This window comes from Taeniopygia guttata, chromosome 30, assembly GCF_048771995.1.
Source record: "Taeniopygia guttata chromosome 30, bTaeGut7.mat, whole genome shotgun sequence".
NCBI lineage: Eukaryota > Metazoa > Chordata > Aves > Passeriformes > Estrildidae > Taeniopygia > Taeniopygia guttata.
Genome location: NC_133055.1, coordinates 1,329,794 through 1,349,464, shown reverse-complemented (window position 1 = coordinate 1,349,464; position 19,671 = coordinate 1,329,794). Strand labels below are relative to the sequence as shown.

The following is a 19,671-nucleotide window of genomic DNA, read 5'->3' as shown; positions in this document are numbered from 1 at the left end:
GTTGGGTTTGGGACGTTCCCAGTTGGGTTTGGGGTGATCCCAGTTGGGTTTGGGACGTTCCCAGTTGGGTTTGGGACGTTCCCAGTTGGGTTTGGGTGATCCCAGTTGGGTTTGGGTGATCCCAGTTGGGTTTGGGACGTTCCCAGTCGGGTTTGGGACGTTCCCAGTTGGGTTTGGGATGTTCCCAGTTGGGTTTGGGGTGATCCCAGTTGGGTTTGGGACGTTCCCAGTTGGGTTTAGGTGATCCCAGTTGGGTTTGGGTGATCCCAGTTGGGTTTGGTGTGGTCACGGTTGGGTTTGGGGTGGTCACGGTTGGGTTTGGGGTGGTCATGGTTGGGTTTGAGGTGGTCACAGTTGGGTTTGAGGTGGTCACGGTTGGGTTTGAGGTGGCCACAGTTGGGTTTGAGGTGGTCACAGTTGGGTTTGGGGTGGTCACGGTTGGGTTTGGGGTGGTCACAGTTGGGTTTGAGGTGGTCACAGTTGGGTTTGGGGTGGTCACGGTTGGGTTTGGGGTGGTCATGGGTGGGTTTGGGGTGGTCACGGGTGGGTTTGGGGTGGTCACAGTTGGGTTTGGGGTGGCCATGGTTGGGTTTGGGACGTTCCCGGTTGGGTTTGGTGTGATCACAGTTGGGTTTGGGATGTTCCCAGTTGGGTTTGGGATGTTCCCAGTTGGGTTTGGGGTGATCCCAGTTGGGTTTGGGACGTTCCCAGTTGGGTTTAGGTGATCCCAGTTGGGTTTGGGGTGGTCACGGGTGGGTTTGGGGTGGTCACGGGTGGGTTTGGGGTGGTCACGGTTGGGTTTGGGGTGGTCACAGCTGGTTTGGGGTGGTCATGGGTGGGTTTGGGGTGGTCACAGCTGGTTTGGGGTGGTCACAGTTGGGTTTGGGGTGGTCACGGTTGGGTTTGAGGTGGTCACAGTTGGGTTTGAGGTGGTCACAGTTGGGTTTGGGGTGGTCACAGTTGGGTTTGGGGTGGTCACAGCTGGGTTTGAGGTGGCCACGGTTGGGTTTGGGGTGGTCATGGTAGGGTTTGGGGTGGTCACAGTTGGGTTTGGGGTGGTCACGGGTGGGTTTGGGGTGGTCACAGTTGGGTTTGGGGTGGTCACAGTTGGGTTTGGGGTGGTCACAGTTGGTTTGAGGTGGTCACAGTTGGGTTTGGGGTGGTCATGGTAGGGTTTGGGGTGGTCACAGTTGGGTTTGGGGTGGTCACGGTTGGGTTTGGGGTGGTCACAGTTGGGTTTGATGTGGTCATGGTTGGGTTTGGGGTGGTCACAGTTGGGTTTGAGGTGGTCACAGTTGGGTTTGAGGTGGTCACGGGTGGGTTTGGGGTGGTCACAGTTGGGTTTGGGGTGGTCACAGTTGGGTTTGATGTGGTCATGGTTGGGTTTGGGGTGGTCACAGTTGGGTTTGAGGTGGTCACGGGTGGGTTTGGGGTGGTCACGGGTGGGTTTGGGGTGGTCACAGCTGGTTTGGGGTGGCCACGGTTGGGTTTGACGTGATCACGGTTGGGTTTGGGGTGGTCATGGTTGGGTTTGGGGTGGTCACAGTTGGGTTTGGGGTGGTCACAGTTGGGTTTGGGGTGGTCACAGCTGGGTTTGGGGTGGCCACAGTTGGGTTTGGGGTGGTCACGGGTGGGTTTGGGATGGTCACAGTTGGGTTTGGGACGTTCCCGGTTGGGTTTGGGACGTTCCCAGTTGGGTTTGGGATGTTCCCAGTTGGGTTTGGGATGTTCCCAGTTGGGTTTGGGACGTTCCCAGTTGGGTTTAGGTGATCCCAGTTGGGTTTGGGGTGATCACGGTTGGGTTTGATGTGGTCATGGTTGGGTTTGAGGTGGTCACAGTTGGGTTTGGGGTGGTCATGGTTGGATTTGGGGTGGTCATGGTTGGGTTTGAGGTGGTCACAGTTGGGTTTGGGGTGGTCACGGTTGGGTTTGATGTGGTCATGGTTGGATTTGAGGTGGTCACAGTTGGGTTTGGGGTGATCACGGTTGGGTTTGGGGTGATCACGGTTGGGTTTGGGGTGGTCACGGTTGGGTTTGGGGTGGTCACGGGTGGGTTTGGGGTGGTCACAGTTGGGTTTGGGGTGGCCACAGCTGGTTTGGGGTGGTCATGGTTGGGTTTGGGGTGGCCACAGCTGGTTTGGGGGGGTTTGGGGACAGCTTGGGCAGGCTGGGGACAGTCACTGAGCTTAGGTGTCCCCGAGGCTCTGGGGATGTGGCCGGTACCGTGATGACGTCGAGGATGCTGAGCAGGCTGTGGACGCTGTCCCCAGGGAACACCTCCTTCATCACCGTCTCCTTCCCGTCCTGCTGGGACACACCCCGTGTCCCCTGAGTGTCCCCTGAGTGTCCCCTGGTGTCCCTTGGGGGTCTAAGAGTGTCCCCTGGTGTCCCCTGAATGTCCTCAAGTGTCCTTGGGGTGTCTCCAAGGTGTCCCCAACTGTCTCTGAGTGTCTCCAGGTGTCCCCAACTGTCTCTGAGTGTCTCCAGGTGTCCCCTGGGTGTCCCTGGGTGTCCCCGAATGCCCCTGGGGTGCTCCTGACTGTGTCTGGTGTCCCCCCAGGTGTCCTTGGGTGTCTCCCAGATGTCCCTGGGTGTCCCCAGGTGTCCCTTGGCTGTCCCCAAGACATCCTTGGCTATCCCTGGCTGGCTGCGGGCTGTCCCCCCGTCCGTCCCCGATGTCCCCAGGTGTCCCCAGGTGTCCCCAGGTGTCCCCAGGTGTCCCCAGGTGTCCCCGCACCGCCTCGGTCAGCAGCAGCTCCAGCTTGCCCTCCTGCAGGACGTAGATGCTGGTGTCGGGCTGGCCGGGCCTGAAGACGTCCTGGCCCTGGTGGCACTGCTGGAACACCATGTGCTTGCACAGCTCCAGGAACAGCGGCTTCTCAAAGTGGCCCAGCACCCTGCGGGGACACGGGGACACCGTGGGGATGGCGGGGACACCGTGGGGACAGCAGGAACGTGGGGACAGCTGTGAAACCACGGGGACACCGCGGGGATGGTGGGGACACCGTGGGGACAGCAGGAACGTGGGGACAGCTGTGAAACCACGGGGACACCGCGGGGATGGTGGGGACACCGTGGGGACAGCAGGAATGTGGGGACAGCTGTGAAACCACGGGGACACCGCGGGGATGGAGGGGACACCGTGGGGATGGTGGGGACACCGTGGGGACAGCAGGGACACGGGGACAGCTGTGAAACCACGGGGACACCGCGGGGATGGCAGGGACATGGGGACACCGTGGGGATGGTGGGGACACGGGGACACCGTGGGGACAGCTGTGAAACCACAGGGACACCGTGGGGATGGCAGGGACATGGGGACACCGCGGGGATGGCGGGGACACCGTGGGGACAGCAGGAACGTGGGGACAGCTGTGAAACCACGGGGACACTGTGGGGATGGTGGGGACACCGTGGGGATGGTGGGGACACCGTGGGGACAGCAGGAACGTGGGGACAGCTGTGAAACCATGGGGACACCGCGGGGATGGCGGGGACACCGTGGGGATGGCGGGGACACCGTGGGGATGGTGGGGACACGGGGACGCGGCGGGGACACCGTGGGGATGGCGGGGACACCGTGGGGACAGCAGGGACATGGGGACAGCTGTGAAACCACGGGGACACCGCGGGGATGGCGGGGACGTGGGGACAGCTGTGAAACCACGGGGACACCGTGGGGATGGCGGGGACACCGTGGGGATGGTGGGGACACGGGGACACCGTGGGGATGGCGGGGACGCCGTGGGGACAGCAGGGATGTGGGGACAGCTGTGAAACCACGGGGACGCCGTGGGGATGGTGGGGACACCGTGGGGATGGCGGGGACACCGTGGGGACACCGTGGGGATGGTGGGGACACGGGGACACCGTGGGGATGGTGGGGACACGGTGGGGATGGTGGGGACACGGGGACAGCTGTGAAACCACGGGGACACCGTGGGGATGGCGGGGACACCGTGGGGACAGCAGGGACGTGGGGACAGGGGGATTCAGGGACGCCCTTGGAGAGGTGGCCAAGGGTGGAGTTCGATCCCTGTGGTGCAGAGGGGGATCCCGATCCTATAAAAGCTCCTGATCCCATCAATGGATTCCAGATCCCATCAATGGATCCCAATCCCATTAACTGATATGGACCCCATCAATGGATCCCGATCCCATCAATGGATCCCGATCCCATCAATGGATCCCGATCCCACCAATGGATCCCGATCCCATCAATGGATCCCAATCCCATCAACTGATATGGACCCCATCAACGGATATGGACCCCATCAATGGATCCCGATCCCATCAATGGATCCTGATCCCATCAACGGATCCGGACCCCATAAAAGGATTCCAATCCCATCAACGGATCCAGACCCCATAAATGGATCCCGATCCCATCAATGCATCCCGATCCCATCAATGGATCCCAGATCCCGTCAATGGATATGGACCCCACCAATGGATCCCGGATCCCATCAATGAATCCATCCCATCAATGGATCCCGATCCCGTCAATGGATATGGACCCCATCAATGGATCCCGATCCCATAAATGGGTCCCGATCCCATCAACGGATACGGACCCCATCAATGGATCCCGATCCCATCAATGGATCCCAGATCCCATAAACGGATCCCAATCCCATCAATGGATCCCGATCCCATCAATGGATCCTGATCCCATCAATGGATCCCGATCCCATCAATGGATCCCAATCCCATCAATGCATCCCGATCCCATCAACGGATACGGACCCCATAAAAGGATTCCTGATCCCATCAATGGATCCCGATCCCATCAACGGATCCCGATCCCATCAATGCATCCCGATCCCGTCAATGGATCCCGATCCCATCAATGGATCCCGATCCCATCAATGGATCCCAATCCCATCAATGGATCTCGATCCCATCAATGGATCCCGATCCCACCAATGGATCCCGATCCCACCAATGGATCCCGATCCCATCAATGGATCCCGATCCCACCAATGGATCCCGATCCCATCAATGGATCCCGATCCCGTCAATGGATCCCGATCCCGTCAATGGATCCCAGATCCCATAAACGGATCCCAATCCCATCAATGGATCCCGACCCCATCAATGGATCCCGATCCCATCAATGGATCCCGATCCCATCAATGGATCCCAATCCCGTCAATGGATCCAAATACCATCAATGGATCCCGATCCCATCAATCGATCCAGACCCCATCAATTGATCCCGATCCCATTAATGGATCCTGATCCCATCAACGGATCCAGAGCCCATTAATGGATCCCGATCCCATCAATGAATCCCGATCCCGTCAATGGATCCCGATCCCATCAATGGATCCCGATCCCGTCAATGGATCCCGATCCCGTCAATGGATCCCGATCCCATCAATCGATCCAGACCCCATAAATGGATCCGGACCCCATCAATGGATCCCGATCCCATCAATGGATCCAGACCCCATAAATGGATCCCGGATCCCATCAACGGATCCAGACCCCATTAATGGATCCCGATCCCGTCAATGGATCCCAATCCCATCAATGGATCCCGATCCCATCAATGGATATGGACCCCACCAATGGATCCCAATCCCATCAATGGATCCCGATCCCATCAATGGATCCCAGATCCCATCAATGGATCCCGGAACCCATCAATCGATCCCGATCCCATCAATGGATCCCAGATCCCATCAATGGATCCCAATCCCACAGGCAGATCCCGGCCCCACAGACAGACCCCGGCCCCACAATCAGCCCCCAGCCCCACAGGCAGCCCCCAGCCCCACAGAAAGACCCCAGCCCCACAAGCAGCCCCCAGCCCCACAGACAGACCCCGGCCCCACAAGCAGCCCCCAGCCCCACAATCAGCCCCCAGCCCCACAAGCAGCCCCCAGCCCCACAATCAGCCCCCAGCCCCACAATCAGCCCCCAGCCCCACAGTCAGCCCCCAGCCCCACAGAAAGACCCCAGCCCCACAAGCAGCCCCCAGCCCCACAATCAGCCCCCAGCCCCACAAGCAGCCCCCAGCCCCACAATCAGCCCCCAGCCCCACAATCAGCCCCCAGCCCCACAGACAGACCCCAGCCCCACAGACAGACCCCAGCCCCACAATCAGCCCCCAGCCCCACAGACAGACCCCGGCCCCACAGACAGACCCCAGCCCCACAGACAGACCCCAGCCCCACAATCAGCCCCCAGCCCCACAAGCAGCCCCCAGCCCCACAGCAGCCCCGCTCACCGCACGTTCTTGAGCATGTAGAGCACCTCGGAGGGCAGGTGGGACGAGGCCACGTCGAACTCGGTCAGGTCGGCCTCGAGCACCGAGGGCGGCGGCTCCTTCAGCTGCAGCGTGGGCGGCTCCTTCTGGATGCGCAGGAAGCTGGCCGAGACCCTGGGGGTGTGGGGACAGATCCCGAATCCTGAATTATCCCAAATCCCAAATTATCACAAATCCCAAATTATCACAAATCCCGAACCCCGAATCATCCCAAATTATCACAAATCCCGAACCCCGAATCATCCCAAATCCCGAACCCCGAATCATCCCAAATCATCCCAAATCCCGCTGCCCGAATCCCAAATTATCCCAAATCCCGCTGCCCGAATCCCAAATCCTGAACCCCGAATCATCCCAAATCCCGCTGCTCGAATCCCAAATTATCCCAAATCCCGCTGCCTGAATCCCAGATCCTGAATCCTGAATCCCAAGTCCCGCTGTCCGAATCCTGAATCCCAAATCCTGCATCCCAAATCCCGATGAATCCCAAATCCTGCATCCCAAATCCCGATGAATCCCAAATCCCGATGAATCCCAAATCCCGATGAATCCCAAATCCCGACGAATCCCGAATCCCAAATCCCAAATCCCGATGAATCCCAAATCCCGATGAATCCCAAATCCCGATGAATCCCAAATCCCGACGAATCCCAAATCCCGAATCCCAAATCCCGATGAATCCCAAATCCCGATGAATCCCAAATCCCGACGAATCCCAAATCCCAAATCCCAAATCCCGATGAATCCCAAATCCCGATGAATCCCAAATCCCGATGAATTTCGAATCCCAAATCCTGAATCCCAAATCCCGATGAATTTCAAATCCCAAATCCCGAATCCTGAATCCCAAATCCCGAATCCCAAATCCCGATGAATCCCAAATCCCGATGAATCCCAAATCCCGATGAATCCCAAATCCCGATGAATTTCGAATCCCAAATCCCGAATCCCGAATCCCAAATCCCAAATCCCGATTCTGAATCCCAAGTCCCGCTGTCCGAATCCTGAATCCCAAATCCTGCATCCCAAATCCCGATGAATCCCAAATCCTGCATCCCAAATCCCGATGAATCCCAAATCCTGCATCCCAAATCCCGATGAATCCCAAATCCCGATGAATCCCAAATCCCAAATCCCGATGAATCCCAAATCCCAATGAATTTCGAATCCTGAACCCCAAATCCCGAATCCTGAATCCCAAATCCCGATGAATCCCAAATCCCGATGAATCCCAAATCCTGAATCCCAAATCCTAAATCTGATGAATTTTGAATCCCAAATCCCGATGAATCCCAAATCCCGATGAATTTCAAATCCCGAATCCCGAATCCCAAATCCCGAATCCCAAATCCCGAATCCCGAATCCCGAATCCTGCATCCCAAATCCCGATGAATTTCAAATCCCAAATCCCAATGAATTTCGAATCCCAAATCCCAAATCCCAAATCCTGATGAATCTCAAATCCCGATGATTCCCAAATCCTAAATCTGATGAATTTCGAATACCAAATCCCAAATCCCGAATCCTGAATCCCAAATCCCGATGAATCCCAAATCCCGATCAATCCCAAATCCCGATGAATTTCGAATCCCAAATCCCGAATCCTGAATCCCAAATCCCAAATCCCGATGAATCCCAAACCCCGATCAATCCCAAATCCCGATGAATCCCAAATCCCGATGAATTTCGAATCCCAAATCCCGAATCCCAAATCCTAAATCTGATGAATTTTGAATCCCAAATTCCGAATCCTGAATCCCAAATCCTGAATCCGAAATCCCAGATCCTGAATCCTGAATCCCAAATCCCGAATCCCAAATCCCAAACCCCGATGAATCCCAAATCCCGATGAATTTCAAATCCCAAATCCCAAATCCCAAATCCCGATGAATCCCAAATCCCGACGAATCCCAAATCTCGATGAATTTTGAATCCCAAATCCCAAATCCCGATGAATTTCAAATCCCAAATCCCGCTGAATCCCAAACCCCGACCAATCCCGAAAATCCCCGCTCACTTCTTGGCGATGCTCAGCACCTTCAGCTTCTTGCGGCTGCGGGGCCGCGCGGCGCCTCCGGCCGTGCCGGCGTCCACCAGCGAGGACGTGGACTGGGACACCTGGGGACCGAGGCGTCACCCTTGGGTGTCACCGCGCGGTGACAACACCCGTGCCACCACCGCCACCGCCCCGAGTGTCACCTTCCGCATGATCTTGCGGCTGTAGAACAGGACCTTGTCCCGCTTGCGGAACCGGTAACGCGGCGGTTCCTGCGCCGGCGCCTCTGGGGACACGGAGGGGACACGGTGAGGGGACGCCGCTGTCACCTCCCCATCATCGTGTCACCTCCCCGAGGTGTCACCTCCCCGAGGGTGGCACTCACTCTTGAGGCGCAGCCACCAGCCCAGCGCGGCGATGGCCATGATGGTGACGGCCAGGCCCAGGATGGTCCCCAGCACCTGCGGAGGGACAAGGAGATGTCCCCATCGTGTCCCCAAAGTGTCCCCATTGTGTCCCCATCGTGTCCCCATCGTGTCCCCATCGTGTCCCCACCGTGTCCCCACTGTGTCCCCGTTGTGTCCCCATTGTGTCCCCATCGTGTCCCCACCGTGTCCCCAGGGTGTCCCCACCGTGTCCCCATTGTGTCCCCATCGTGTCCCCACCGTGTCCCCATCGTGTCCCCACCGTGTCCCCACCGTGTCCCCACCGTGTCCCCATGGTGTCCCCATGGTGTCCCCACCGTGTCCCCATCGTGTCCCCATTGTGTCCCCATCGCGTCCCCATCGTGTCCCCATCATGTCCCCATCGTGTCCCCATCGTGTCCCCATCGTGTCCCCACCGTGTCCCCGTTGTGTCCTCAAAGTGTCCCCATCGTGTCCCCATCGTGTCCCCATCGTGTCCCCATGGTGTCCCCACCGTGTCCCCACCGTGTCCCCATTGTGTCCCCATCGTGTCCCCATTGTGTCCCCACCGTGTCCCCATTGTGTCCCCATCGTGTCCCCATCGTGTCCCCATTGTGTCCCCAAAGTGTCCCCATGGTGTCCCCAAAGTGTCCCCAAAGTGTCCCCATCGTGTCCCCATTGTGTCCCCATTGTGTCCCCACCGTGTCCCCACCGTGTCCCCACTGTGTCCCCATCCTGTCCCCATTGTGTCCCCATTGTGTCCCCACCGTGTCCCCACCGTGTCCCCATCGTGTCCTTATCGTGTCCCCACCGTGTCCCCATGGTGTCCCCACCGTGTCCCCATTGTGTCCCCACCGTGTCCCCATTGTGTCCCCATCGTGTCCCCAAAGTGTCCCCATCGTGTCCCCACCGTGTCCCCACCGTGTCCCCACCGTGTCCCCATCGTGTCCCCATCATGTCCCCACCGTGTCCCCATCGTGTCCCCATCGTGTCCCCATTGTGTCCCCATTGTGTCCCCATCGTGTCCCCGTCGTGTCCCCACCGTGTCCCCACCGTGTCCCCATTGTGTCCCCATCGTGTCCCCACCGTGTCCCCATTGTGTCCCCATTGTGTCCTCATTGTGTCCCCGTCGTGTCCCCACCGTGTCCCCATTGTGTCCCCATCGTGTCCCCATTGTGTCCCCACCGTGTCCCCACCGTGTCCCCATTGTGTCCCCATCGTGTCCCCATTGTGTCCCCATTGTGTCCCCATCGTGTCCCCACCGTGTCCCCATCGTGTCCCCATCGTGTCCCCATCGTGTCCCCATCATGTCCCCAAAGTGTCCCCACCGTGTCCCCACCGTGTCCCCATTATGTCCCCATCGTGTCCCCACCGTGTCCCCATCGTGTCCCCATGGTGTCCCCATCGTGTCCCCATCGTGTCCCCATGGTGTCCCCATCGTGTCCCCATCGTGTCCCCATGGTGTCCCCAAAGTGTCCCCATGGTGTCCCCATGGTGTCCCCATGGTGTCCCCACCGTGTCCCCATTGTGTCCCCATCGTGTCCCCACCGTGTCCCCATCGTGTCCCCAAAGTGTCCCCATCGTGTCCCCATCGTGTCCCCATTGTGTCCCCATCGTGTCCCCATTGTGTCCCCATTGTGTCCCCATTGTGTCCCCACCGTGTCCCCACCGTGTCCCCACCGTGTCCCCATCATGTTCCCATTGTGTCCCCATTGTGTCCCCATCGTGTCCCCATCGTGTCCCCATGATGTCCCCATTGTGTCCCCAAAGTGTCCCCATCGTGTCCCCATCGTGTCCCCGTCGTGTCCCCAAAGTGTCCCCAAAGTGTCCCCACCGTGTCCCCATCGTGTCCCCATTGTGTCCCCATGATGTCCCCATTGTGTCCCCAAAGTGTCCCCATCGTGTCCCCATCGTGTCCCCGTCGTGTCCCCAAAGTGTCCCCAAAGTGTCCCCACCGTGTCCCCATTGTGTCCCCATTGTGTCCCCACCGTGTCCCCACCGTGTCCCCAAAGTGTCCCCATGGTGTCCCCAAAGTGTCCCCACCGTGTCCCCATCGTGTCCCTAAAGTGTCCCCACCGTGTCCCCACCGTGTCCCCATTGTGTCCCCACCGTGTCCCCATGGTGTCCCCACCGTGTCCCCATTGTGTCCCCACCGTGTCCCCATGGTGTCCCCACCGTGTCCCCATTGTGTCCCCACCATGTCCCCATCGTGTCCCCATCGTGTCCCCACCATGTCCCCATCGTGTCCCCACCGTGTCCCCATCGTGTCCCCATCGTGTCCCCATTGTGTCCCCACCGTGTCCCCATTGTGTCCCCATTGTGTCCCCACCGTGTCCCCATTGTGTCCCCACCGTGTCCCCACCGTGTCCCCATCGTATCCCCATTGTGTCCCCATTGTGTCCCCACCGTGTCCCCACCATGTCCCCATCGTGTCCCCATTGTGTCCCCACCGTGTCCCCATCGTGTCCCCATCGTGTCCCCATCGTGTCCCCACCGTGTCACCATCGTGTCCCCACCGTGTCCCCATCGTGTCCTTAAAGTGTCCCCATCGTGTCCCCACCGTGTCCCCACCGTGTCCCCACCGTGTCCCCACCGTGTCCCCATCGTGTCCCCACCATGTCCCCATTGTGTCCCCATCGTGTCCCCACCGTGTCCCCATTGTGTCCCCACCGTGTCCCCATGGTGTCCCCACCGTGTCCCCATCGTGTCCCCATCGTGTCCCCATGGTGTCCCCATGGTGTCCCCATCGTGTCCCCATCGTGTCCTCATCGTGTCCCCATGGTGTCCCCATTGTGTCCCCATTGTGTCCCCACCGTGTCCCCATCGTGTCCCCATCGTGTCCCCATCGTGTCCCCACCGTGTCCCCATGGTGTCCCCACCGCGTCCCCATCGTGTCCCCATTGTGTCCCCAAAGTGTCCCCAAAGTGTCCCCAAAGTGTCCCCATCGTGTCCCCATCGTGTCCCCAAAGTGTCCCCAAAGTGTCCCCATGGTGTCCCCATCGTGTCCCCGTTGCGTCCCCATTGTGTCCCCATCGTGTCCCCATCATGTCCCCATTGTGTCCCCACCGTGTCCCCATTGTGTCCCCATGGTGTCCCCATGGTGTCCCCGTTGTGTCCCCATCGTGTCCCCACCGTGTCCCCATGGTGTCCCCACCGTGTCCCCAAAGTGTCCCCATCGTGTCCTCAAAGTGTCCCCACCATGTCCCCATTGTGTCCCCAAAGTGTCCCCATCGTGTCCCCATCGTGTCCCCACCGTGTCCCCACCGTGTCCCCATCGTGTCCCCATCGTGTCCCCACCGTGTCCCCACCGTGTCCCCATCGTGTCCCCACCGTGTCCCCATTGTGTCCCCACCATGTCCCCATTGTGTCCCCAAAGTGTCCCCATTGTGTCCCCATTGTGTCCCCACCGTGTCCCCATCGTGTCCCCACCGTGTCCCCATCGTGTCCCCATCGTGTCCCCATTGTGTCCCCATCGTGTCCCCACCATGTCCCCATTGTGTCCCCATCGTGTCCTTATCGTGTCCCCACCGTGTCCCCATCGTGTCCCCATCGTGTCCCCATCGTGTCCCCATTGTGTCCCCATTGTGTCCCCATTGTGTCCCCACCGTGTCCCCAGAGTGTCCCCAAAGTGTCCCCATAGTGTCCCCATCGTGTCCCCATCGTGTCCCCATTGTGTCCCCACCGTGTCCCCATCGTGTCCCCACCGTGTCCCCACCGTGTCCCCATCGTGTCCCCACCGTGTCCCCATGGTGTCCCCATGGTATCCCCATTATGTTCCCATTGTGTCCCCATCATGTCCCCACCGTGTCCCCATTATGTCCCCACCGTGTCCCAACCGTGTCCCCATTGTGTCCCCATCGTGTCCCCATCGTGTCCCCACCGTGTCCCCATCGTGTCCCCACCGTGTCCCCACCGTGTCCCCACGGTGTCCCCATCGTGTCCCCATTGTGTCCCCACCGTGTCCCCACCATGTCCCCACCGTGTCCCCATTGTGTCCCCACCGTGTCCCCACCGTGTCCCCATCGTGTCCCCACCGTGTCCCCATTGTGTCCCCATCGTGTCCCCACCGTGTCCCCACCGAGTCCTCACCGTGTCCCCATTGTGTCCCCACCGTGTCCCCACCGTGTCCCCATTGTGTCCCCATCGTGTCCCCATTGTGTCCCCACCGTGTCCCCACCATGTCCCCACCGTGTCCCCATTGTGTCCCCACCGTGTCCCCGTCGTGTCCCGATCGTGTCCCCGTTGTGTCCCCATCGTGTCCCCATTGTGTCCCCATCATGTCCCCACCGTGTCCCCATCGTGTCCCCATTGTGTCCCCACCGTGTCCCCATCGTGTCCCCATTGTGTCCCCACCGTGTCCCCATCGTGTCCCCATTGTGTCCCCATCGTGTCCCCATTGTGTGCCCATTGTGTCCCCATCGTGTCCCCATTGTGTCCCCACCGTGTCCCCATCCTGTCCCCATTGTGTCCCCATCATGTCCCCATCGTGTCCCCATTGTGTCCCCACCGTGTCCCCACCGTGTCCCCATGGTGTCCCCATCATGTCCCCATCGTGTCCCCATTGTGTCCCCATTGTGTCCCCATCGTGTCCCCACCATGTCCCCAAAGTGTCCCCAAAGTGTCCCCACCGTGTCCCCATTGTGTTCCCCACCGTGTCCCCATCGTGTCCCCAAAGTGTCCCCATCATGTCCCCATTGTGTCTCCATCGTGTCCCCACGGTGTCCCCAAAGTGTCCCCGTCGTGTCCCCACCGTGTCCCCATCGTGTCCCCATCGTGTCCCCATTGTGTCCCCACCGTGTCCCCATCATGTCCCCATCGTGTCCCCATTGTGTCCCCATTGTGTCCCCACCGTGTCCCCATCGTGTCCCCACCGTGTCCCCATTGTGTCCCCATCGTGTCCCCACCGTGTCCCCACCGTGTCCCCATTGTGTCCCCATTGTGTCCCCACCGTGTCCCCATCGTGTCCCCACCGTGTCCCCATCGTGTCCCCATCGTGTCCCCACCGTGTCCCCACCGTGTCTCCATTGTGTCCCCGTTGTGTCCCCATTGTGTCCCCACCGTGTCCCCATTGTGTCCCCATCGTGTCCCCACCGTGTCCCTATCGTGTCCCCATTGTGTCCCCATCGTGTCCCCACCGTGTCCCCACCGTGTCCCCATTGTGTCCCCACCGTGTCCCCATTGTGTCCCCACCGTGTCCCCAAAGTGTCCCCATTGTGTCCCCACCATGTCCCCACCGTGTCCCCATTGTGTCCCCATGGTGTCCCCATGGTGTCCCCATCGTGTCCCCACCGTGTCCCGATCGTGTCCCCACCGTGTCCCCACCGTGTCCCCATTGTGTCCCCACCGTGTCCCCATTGTGTCCCCAAAGTGTCCCCACCGTGTCCCCACCGTGTGCCCACCGTGTCCCCATCGTGTCCCCACCGTGTCCCCATCATGTCCCCATCGTGTCCCCATTGTGTCCCCACCGTGTCCCCATCGTGTCCCCACCGTGTCCCCACCGTGTCCCCACCGTGTCCCCATCGTGTCCCCACCGTGTCCCCACCGTGTCCCCATCGTGTCCCCACCGTGTCCCCATCGTGTCCCCATTGTGTCCCCACCGTGTCCCCACCGTGTCCCCATCGTGTCCCCACCGTGTCCCCATCGTGTCCCCATTGTGTCCCCATTGTGTCCCCACCGTGTCCCCATCGTGTCCCCATCGTGTCCCCACCGTGTCCCCACCGTGTCCCCACCGTGTCCCCATCGTGTCCCCATCGTGTCCCCATCGTGTCCCCATGGTGTCCCCATGGTGTCCTCATGGTGTCCCCACCGTGTCCCCATCGTGTCCCCACCGTGTCCCCACCGTGTCCCCATCGTGTCCCCACCGTGTCCCCACCGTGTCCCCATTGTGTCCCCATCGTGTCCCCATTGTGTCCCCATTGTGTCCCCACCATGTCCCCATTGTGTCCCCATGGTGTCCCTAAAGTGTCCCCACCATGTCCCCATTGTGCCCCCATTGTGTCCCCATTGTGCCCCCATTGTGTCCCCATGGTGTCCTCATGGTGTCCCCACCGTGTCCCCATCGTGTCCCCACCGTGTCCCCATTGTGTCCCCATCGTGTCCCCATTGTGTCCCCATTGTGTCCCCACCATGTCCCCATTGTGTCCCCATGGTGTCCCTAAAGTGTCCCCACCATGTCCCCATCGTGTCCCCACCGTGTCCCCATTGTGTCCCCATGGTGTCCCCACCGTGTCCCCATCGTGTCCCCGTTGTGTCCCCATTGTGTCCCCATGGTGTCCCCATCGTGTCCCCATTGTGTCCCCGTTGTGTCCCCGTTGTGTCCCCATTGTGTCCCCAAAGTGTCCCCACCGTGTCCCCATCGTGTCCCCATTGTGTCCCCACCGTGTCCCCATCGTGTCCCCAAAGTGTCCCCATTGTGTCCCCATTGTGTCCCCACCGTGTCCCCATTGTGTCCCCATCATGTCCCCCATTGTGTCCCCACCGTGTCCCCAGAGTGTCCCCAAAGTGTCCCCATGGTGTCCCCATGGTGTCCCCACCGTGTCCCCACCGTGTCCCCATCGTGTCCCCATCGTGTCCCCAAAGTGTCCCCATCGTGTCCCCACCGTGTCCCCATCGTGTCCCCATCGTGTCCCCATCGTGTCCCCACCGTGTCCCAAGGGATGGGGACAGGCGCAGGGGGTGACCGATGGTGCTGGCAGGGTGGTGGAAGGGGCCGGGCCGTGTTGGGGACATTGGGGACACTGGGACACTGTCCCTGGGGACATTGGGGACATCGTGACACTGTCCCTGGGGACACTGGGGACATTGGGGACATGGGGAAATTGGGGACACTGGGGACATGGGGACACTGGGGACATGGGGACACTGGGCACACTGGGGACATGGGGACACTGGGGACATTGGGACCCTGTCCCTGGGGACGTTGGGGACATTGGGACCCTGTCCCCGGGGACACTGGGGACATGGGGACACTGGGGACACTGGGGACATGGGGACCCTGTCCCTGGGGACATTGGGGACACTGGGACACTGTCACTGGGGACATTGGGGACATCGGGACACTGTCCCTGGGGACATTGGGGACATGGGGACACTGTCACTGGGGACATGGGGACACTGGGGCACTGTCCCTGGGGACACTGGGGACATGGGGACACTGGGGACATGGGGACATGGGGACACTGGGGACATTGGGACCCTGTCCCTGGGGACATTGGGGACACTGGGACACTGTCCCTGGGGACATTGGGACATTGGGGACATGGGGACACTGTCCCTGGGGGCACTGGGGACACTGGAGACATTGGGGACACTGGGGACATGGGGACCCTGGGGACATGGTGGGGACAGGGAGGGGACACTGAGAAGGACACAGAGGGGACACGGTGGGCACACGGAGGGGACACGGAGGGGACACGAGGGGACATGCAGGGGACACAGGGAGACATGGGGTGGACACAAGAGGACATGGGGACACCGAGGGGACACAGGGGACAGCAGTGCCACCGCTCACCGCGCGCGCCGGGAGCTGCTCCCGGCTGAAGACGGCCAGAAGCCACCTCAGCCCCGAGCCCTGCGGGGACAAGGGACACGCTGAGACCCCTGGGTGGCACTTGGGGACACGCTGAGCCCCCCTGGGTGGCACTTGGGGACACGCTGAGCACCCCTGGGTGGCACTTGGGGACACCGGGACACGCTGAGCCCCCCTGGGTGGCACTTGGGGACACGCTGAGCCCCCCTGGGTGGCACTTGGGGACACACTGAGACCCCCTGGGTGGCACTTGGGGACACCGGGACACGCTGAGCACCCCTGGGTGGCACTTGGGGACACGCTGAGCGCCCCTGGGTGGCACTTGGGGACACGCTGAGCACCCATGGGTGGCACTTGGGGACACGCTGAGCCCCCCTGGGTGGCACTTGGGGACACGCTGAGACCCCTGGGTGGCACTTGGGGACACGCTGAGCCCCCCTGGGTGGCACTTGGGGACACGCTGAGCCCCGCTGGGTGGCACTTGGGGACACGCTGAGCGCCCCTGGGTGGCACTTGGGGACACGCTGAGCGCCCCTGGGTGGCACTTGGGGACACGGGGACACGCTGAGCCCCCCTGGGTGGCACTTGGGGACACGCTGAGCACCCCTGGGTGGCACTTGGGGACACGCTGAGCCCCCCTGGGTGGCACTTGGGGACACCGGGACACGCTGAGACCCGTGGGTGGCACTTGGGGACACGCTGAGCCCCGCTGGGTGGCACTTGGGGACACGCTGAGCCCCCCGGGTGGCACTTGGGGACACGCTGAGCCCCCCTGGGTGGCACTTGGGGACACGCTGAGCCCCCCTGGGTGGCACTTGGGGACACGCTGAGCACCCCTGGGTGGCACTTGGGGACACGCTGAGCCCCCCTGGGTGGCACTTGGGGACACGCTGAGCCCCCCTGGGTGGCACTTGGGGACACGCTGAGCCCCCCTGGGTGGCACTTGGGGACACGCTGAGCCCCCCTGGTGGCACTTGGGGACACGCTGAGCACCCCTGGGTGGCACTTGGGGACACGCTGAGCCCCCCTGGGTGGCACCTGGGGACACGCTGAGCACCGCTGGGTGGCACTTGGGGACACGCTGAGACCCCCTGGGTGGCACTTGGGGACACCAGGACACGCTGAGACCCCTGGGTGGCACTTGGGGACACGCTGAGACCCCTGGGTGGCACTTGGGGACACGCTGAGCACCCCTGGGTGGCACTTGGGGACACGCTGAGCCACGCTGGGTGGCACTTGGGGACACGCTGAGCCCCCCTGGTGGCACTTGGGGACACGCTGAGCACCCCTGGGTGGCACTTGGGGACACGCTGAGACCCCTGGGTGGCACTTGGGGACACCGGGACACGCTGAGCCCCCCTGGGTGGCACTTGGGGACACGCTGAGCCCCGCTGGGTGGCACTTGGGGACACGCTGAGCACCGCTGGGTGGCACTTGGGGACACGCTGAGCCCCCCTGGGTGGCACTTGGGGACACCGGGACACGCTGAGCACCCCTGGGTGGCACTTGGGGACACGCTGAGCACCCCTGGGTGGCACTTGGGGACACGCTGAGCCCCCCTGGGTGGCACTTGGGGACACCGGGACACGCTGAGCCCCCCTGGGTGGCACTTGGGGACACGCTGAGCACCCTGGGTGGCACTTGGGGACACGCTGAGCCCCCCTGGGTGGCACTTGGGGACACGCTGAGCCCCCCTGGGTGGCACTTGGGGACACGCTGAGCACCCTGGGTGGCACTTGGGGACATGGGGACACGGGGGGGTGACAGGGACGGGTCCCACCTTGGCCTCCTGCTGCGACTCGCTCGGCCCCATGGCAGCCCGGGGGGGCTGAGCCCGTCCCAAATCCTGCCAGGAACGGGAAAAATGGGGAAAAAACGGGGAAAATGGGAAAAATGGGGAAAAAATGGGGGAAAAATGGGGGGAAATGGGGAAAAATGGGGAAGAAATGGGGAAAAAATGGGGGAAAATGGGAGGAAATGGGGAAAAATGGGGAAAAAATGGGGGAAAAATGGGGGGAAATGGGGGAAAAATGGGGGGAAAATGGGAGGAAATGGGGGGAAATGGGGAAAATGGGGAAAAATGGGGGAAATGGGGAAAATGGGGGGAAATGGGGGGAAAATGGGGGAAAACGGGGGAAAAATGGGGGGAAATGGGGAAAAATGGGGAAAAATGGGGGAAAAATGGGGGGAAATGGGGGAAAATGGGGGGAAATGGGGGAAAATGGAGGTAAATGGGGAAAAATGGGGGGAAATGGGGAGAAAATGGGGGAAAACGGGGGGAAATGGGGGAAAATGGGAAAAATGGGGGGAAAAATGGGGGGAAATATGGGGAAATATGGGGAAACGGCGAAAAAAGAAGGGGGGAAAAAAGGGGGGAAAAACGGGAAAAATGGGGGGAAAGGGGGGGAAAAATGGGGGGAAATGGGCAGAAAATATGGGGAAACGGGATAAAAAAACGGGACATAAAAAACGAGGAAAAAAGAGGGAAAAAAGGGGGGAAAAACGGGGAAAAACGGGGAAAAACGGGGAAAATGGGGGTAAACGGGGAAAAAAGAGGGAAAAAAGGGGGGAAAAAATGGGGGAAACGGGGGGGGGGGAAGGGGAAAAATGGGGGAAAATTGGGGAAAAGATGGAGGAAAATGGGGGGAAAATATGGGGAAAACCGGGGGAAAAATGGGGAAAAAGGGGAGAAACACGGGGGGAAAATTGGGGGGAAACGGGAAAAACGGGGAAAAAATTACAAATTACCCCCCCAGGCCCTTATTGCCCCCCCAGGCCATTATTACCCTCTCATTAATTACCCACCCCAGGCCCTTATTACCCTCTCATTAATTATTTTCCCCTTCACATCTTAATTACCCGCTCATTAATTGCCCCCCCCATGCCGTTATTGCCCCCCCCCCCCCGGTGCCGTTATTGCCCCCCCCGGTGCCGTTATTGCCCCCCCCGCGCCCCGTTGCCCTCAGACCCGCCCCTCCCCCATAACCTCCGCTCCCCCCGGTTCCCCAGGCCCGGTAAATCCCCCCCGGGCCCCCCCCCCAAATCCGGTAAAGCCCCCCCGGTTCCGCCCCTCCCCCCCCTCACCGGCCGCCGGTTTCGCCCCGTTCCGGCCCTGGCGGCGGCCGCGGCCCCCGCGCGGTCATGGCCCCTTTCGGCCCATCCCGCCTTCCGTAGTACGTCACTCATAGGCGCCAAAACCGTCCCGGCCGCGCCGCCATGTTGAGAAGGTCAAATAGCGCTGTTAACAACGCGGGCGCCATCTTGGGTGTGGCGGGTGGATGTGACGTCACTCAGAGCGACAGCGCGTGGGGATGGGACCCCCGGCGCCATCTTGGGGGTGGCGGGGACAATCCAAAAATTGGGGGGGAGGGGGGGGGACACAGGAGATTGTGGGGACACTCCCAAAATGGGGGGGGACACAGCCCAAATTTGGGATGGGGGAGACACTTTGGGGTCTGTCCTCATGGG

General features: G+C 60.9%; 1 protein-coding gene across 4 annotated transcripts in view; it reads right to left on the bottom strand.

The window, feature by feature from the left end:
- PNPLA6 (patatin like domain 6, lysophospholipase) overlaps positions 1-19,411 on the bottom strand; it is a 62,369-nt gene extending 42,958 nt beyond the window's left edge. For 3 of the 4 annotated variants that reach the window (XM_072919747.1, XM_072919745.1, XM_072919748.1), the window contains exons 1-9: positions 19,288-19,411; positions 17,984-18,049; positions 16,186-16,245; positions 8,657-8,732; positions 8,475-8,557; positions 8,293-8,393; positions 6,236-6,388; positions 2,738-2,897; positions 2,224-2,304 (exon numbers count right to left, since the gene is read on the bottom strand). In XM_072919747.1, coding sequence (XP_072775848.1) covers positions 2,224-2,304; positions 2,738-2,897; positions 6,236-6,388; positions 8,293-8,393; positions 8,475-8,557; positions 8,657-8,732; positions 16,186-16,245; positions 17,984-18,049; positions 19,288-19,389 — 882 coding nt within the window. In that variant the 5' untranslated portion in view covers positions 19,390-19,411. The remainder of the gene's footprint in view (positions 1-2,223; positions 2,305-2,737; positions 2,898-6,235; positions 6,389-8,292; positions 8,394-8,474; positions 8,558-8,656; positions 8,733-16,185; positions 16,246-17,983; positions 18,050-19,287) is intronic. The other variant, XM_072919746.1, reaches the window with a different exon arrangement.
- Positions 19,412-19,671: the final 260 nt, after the last annotated feature.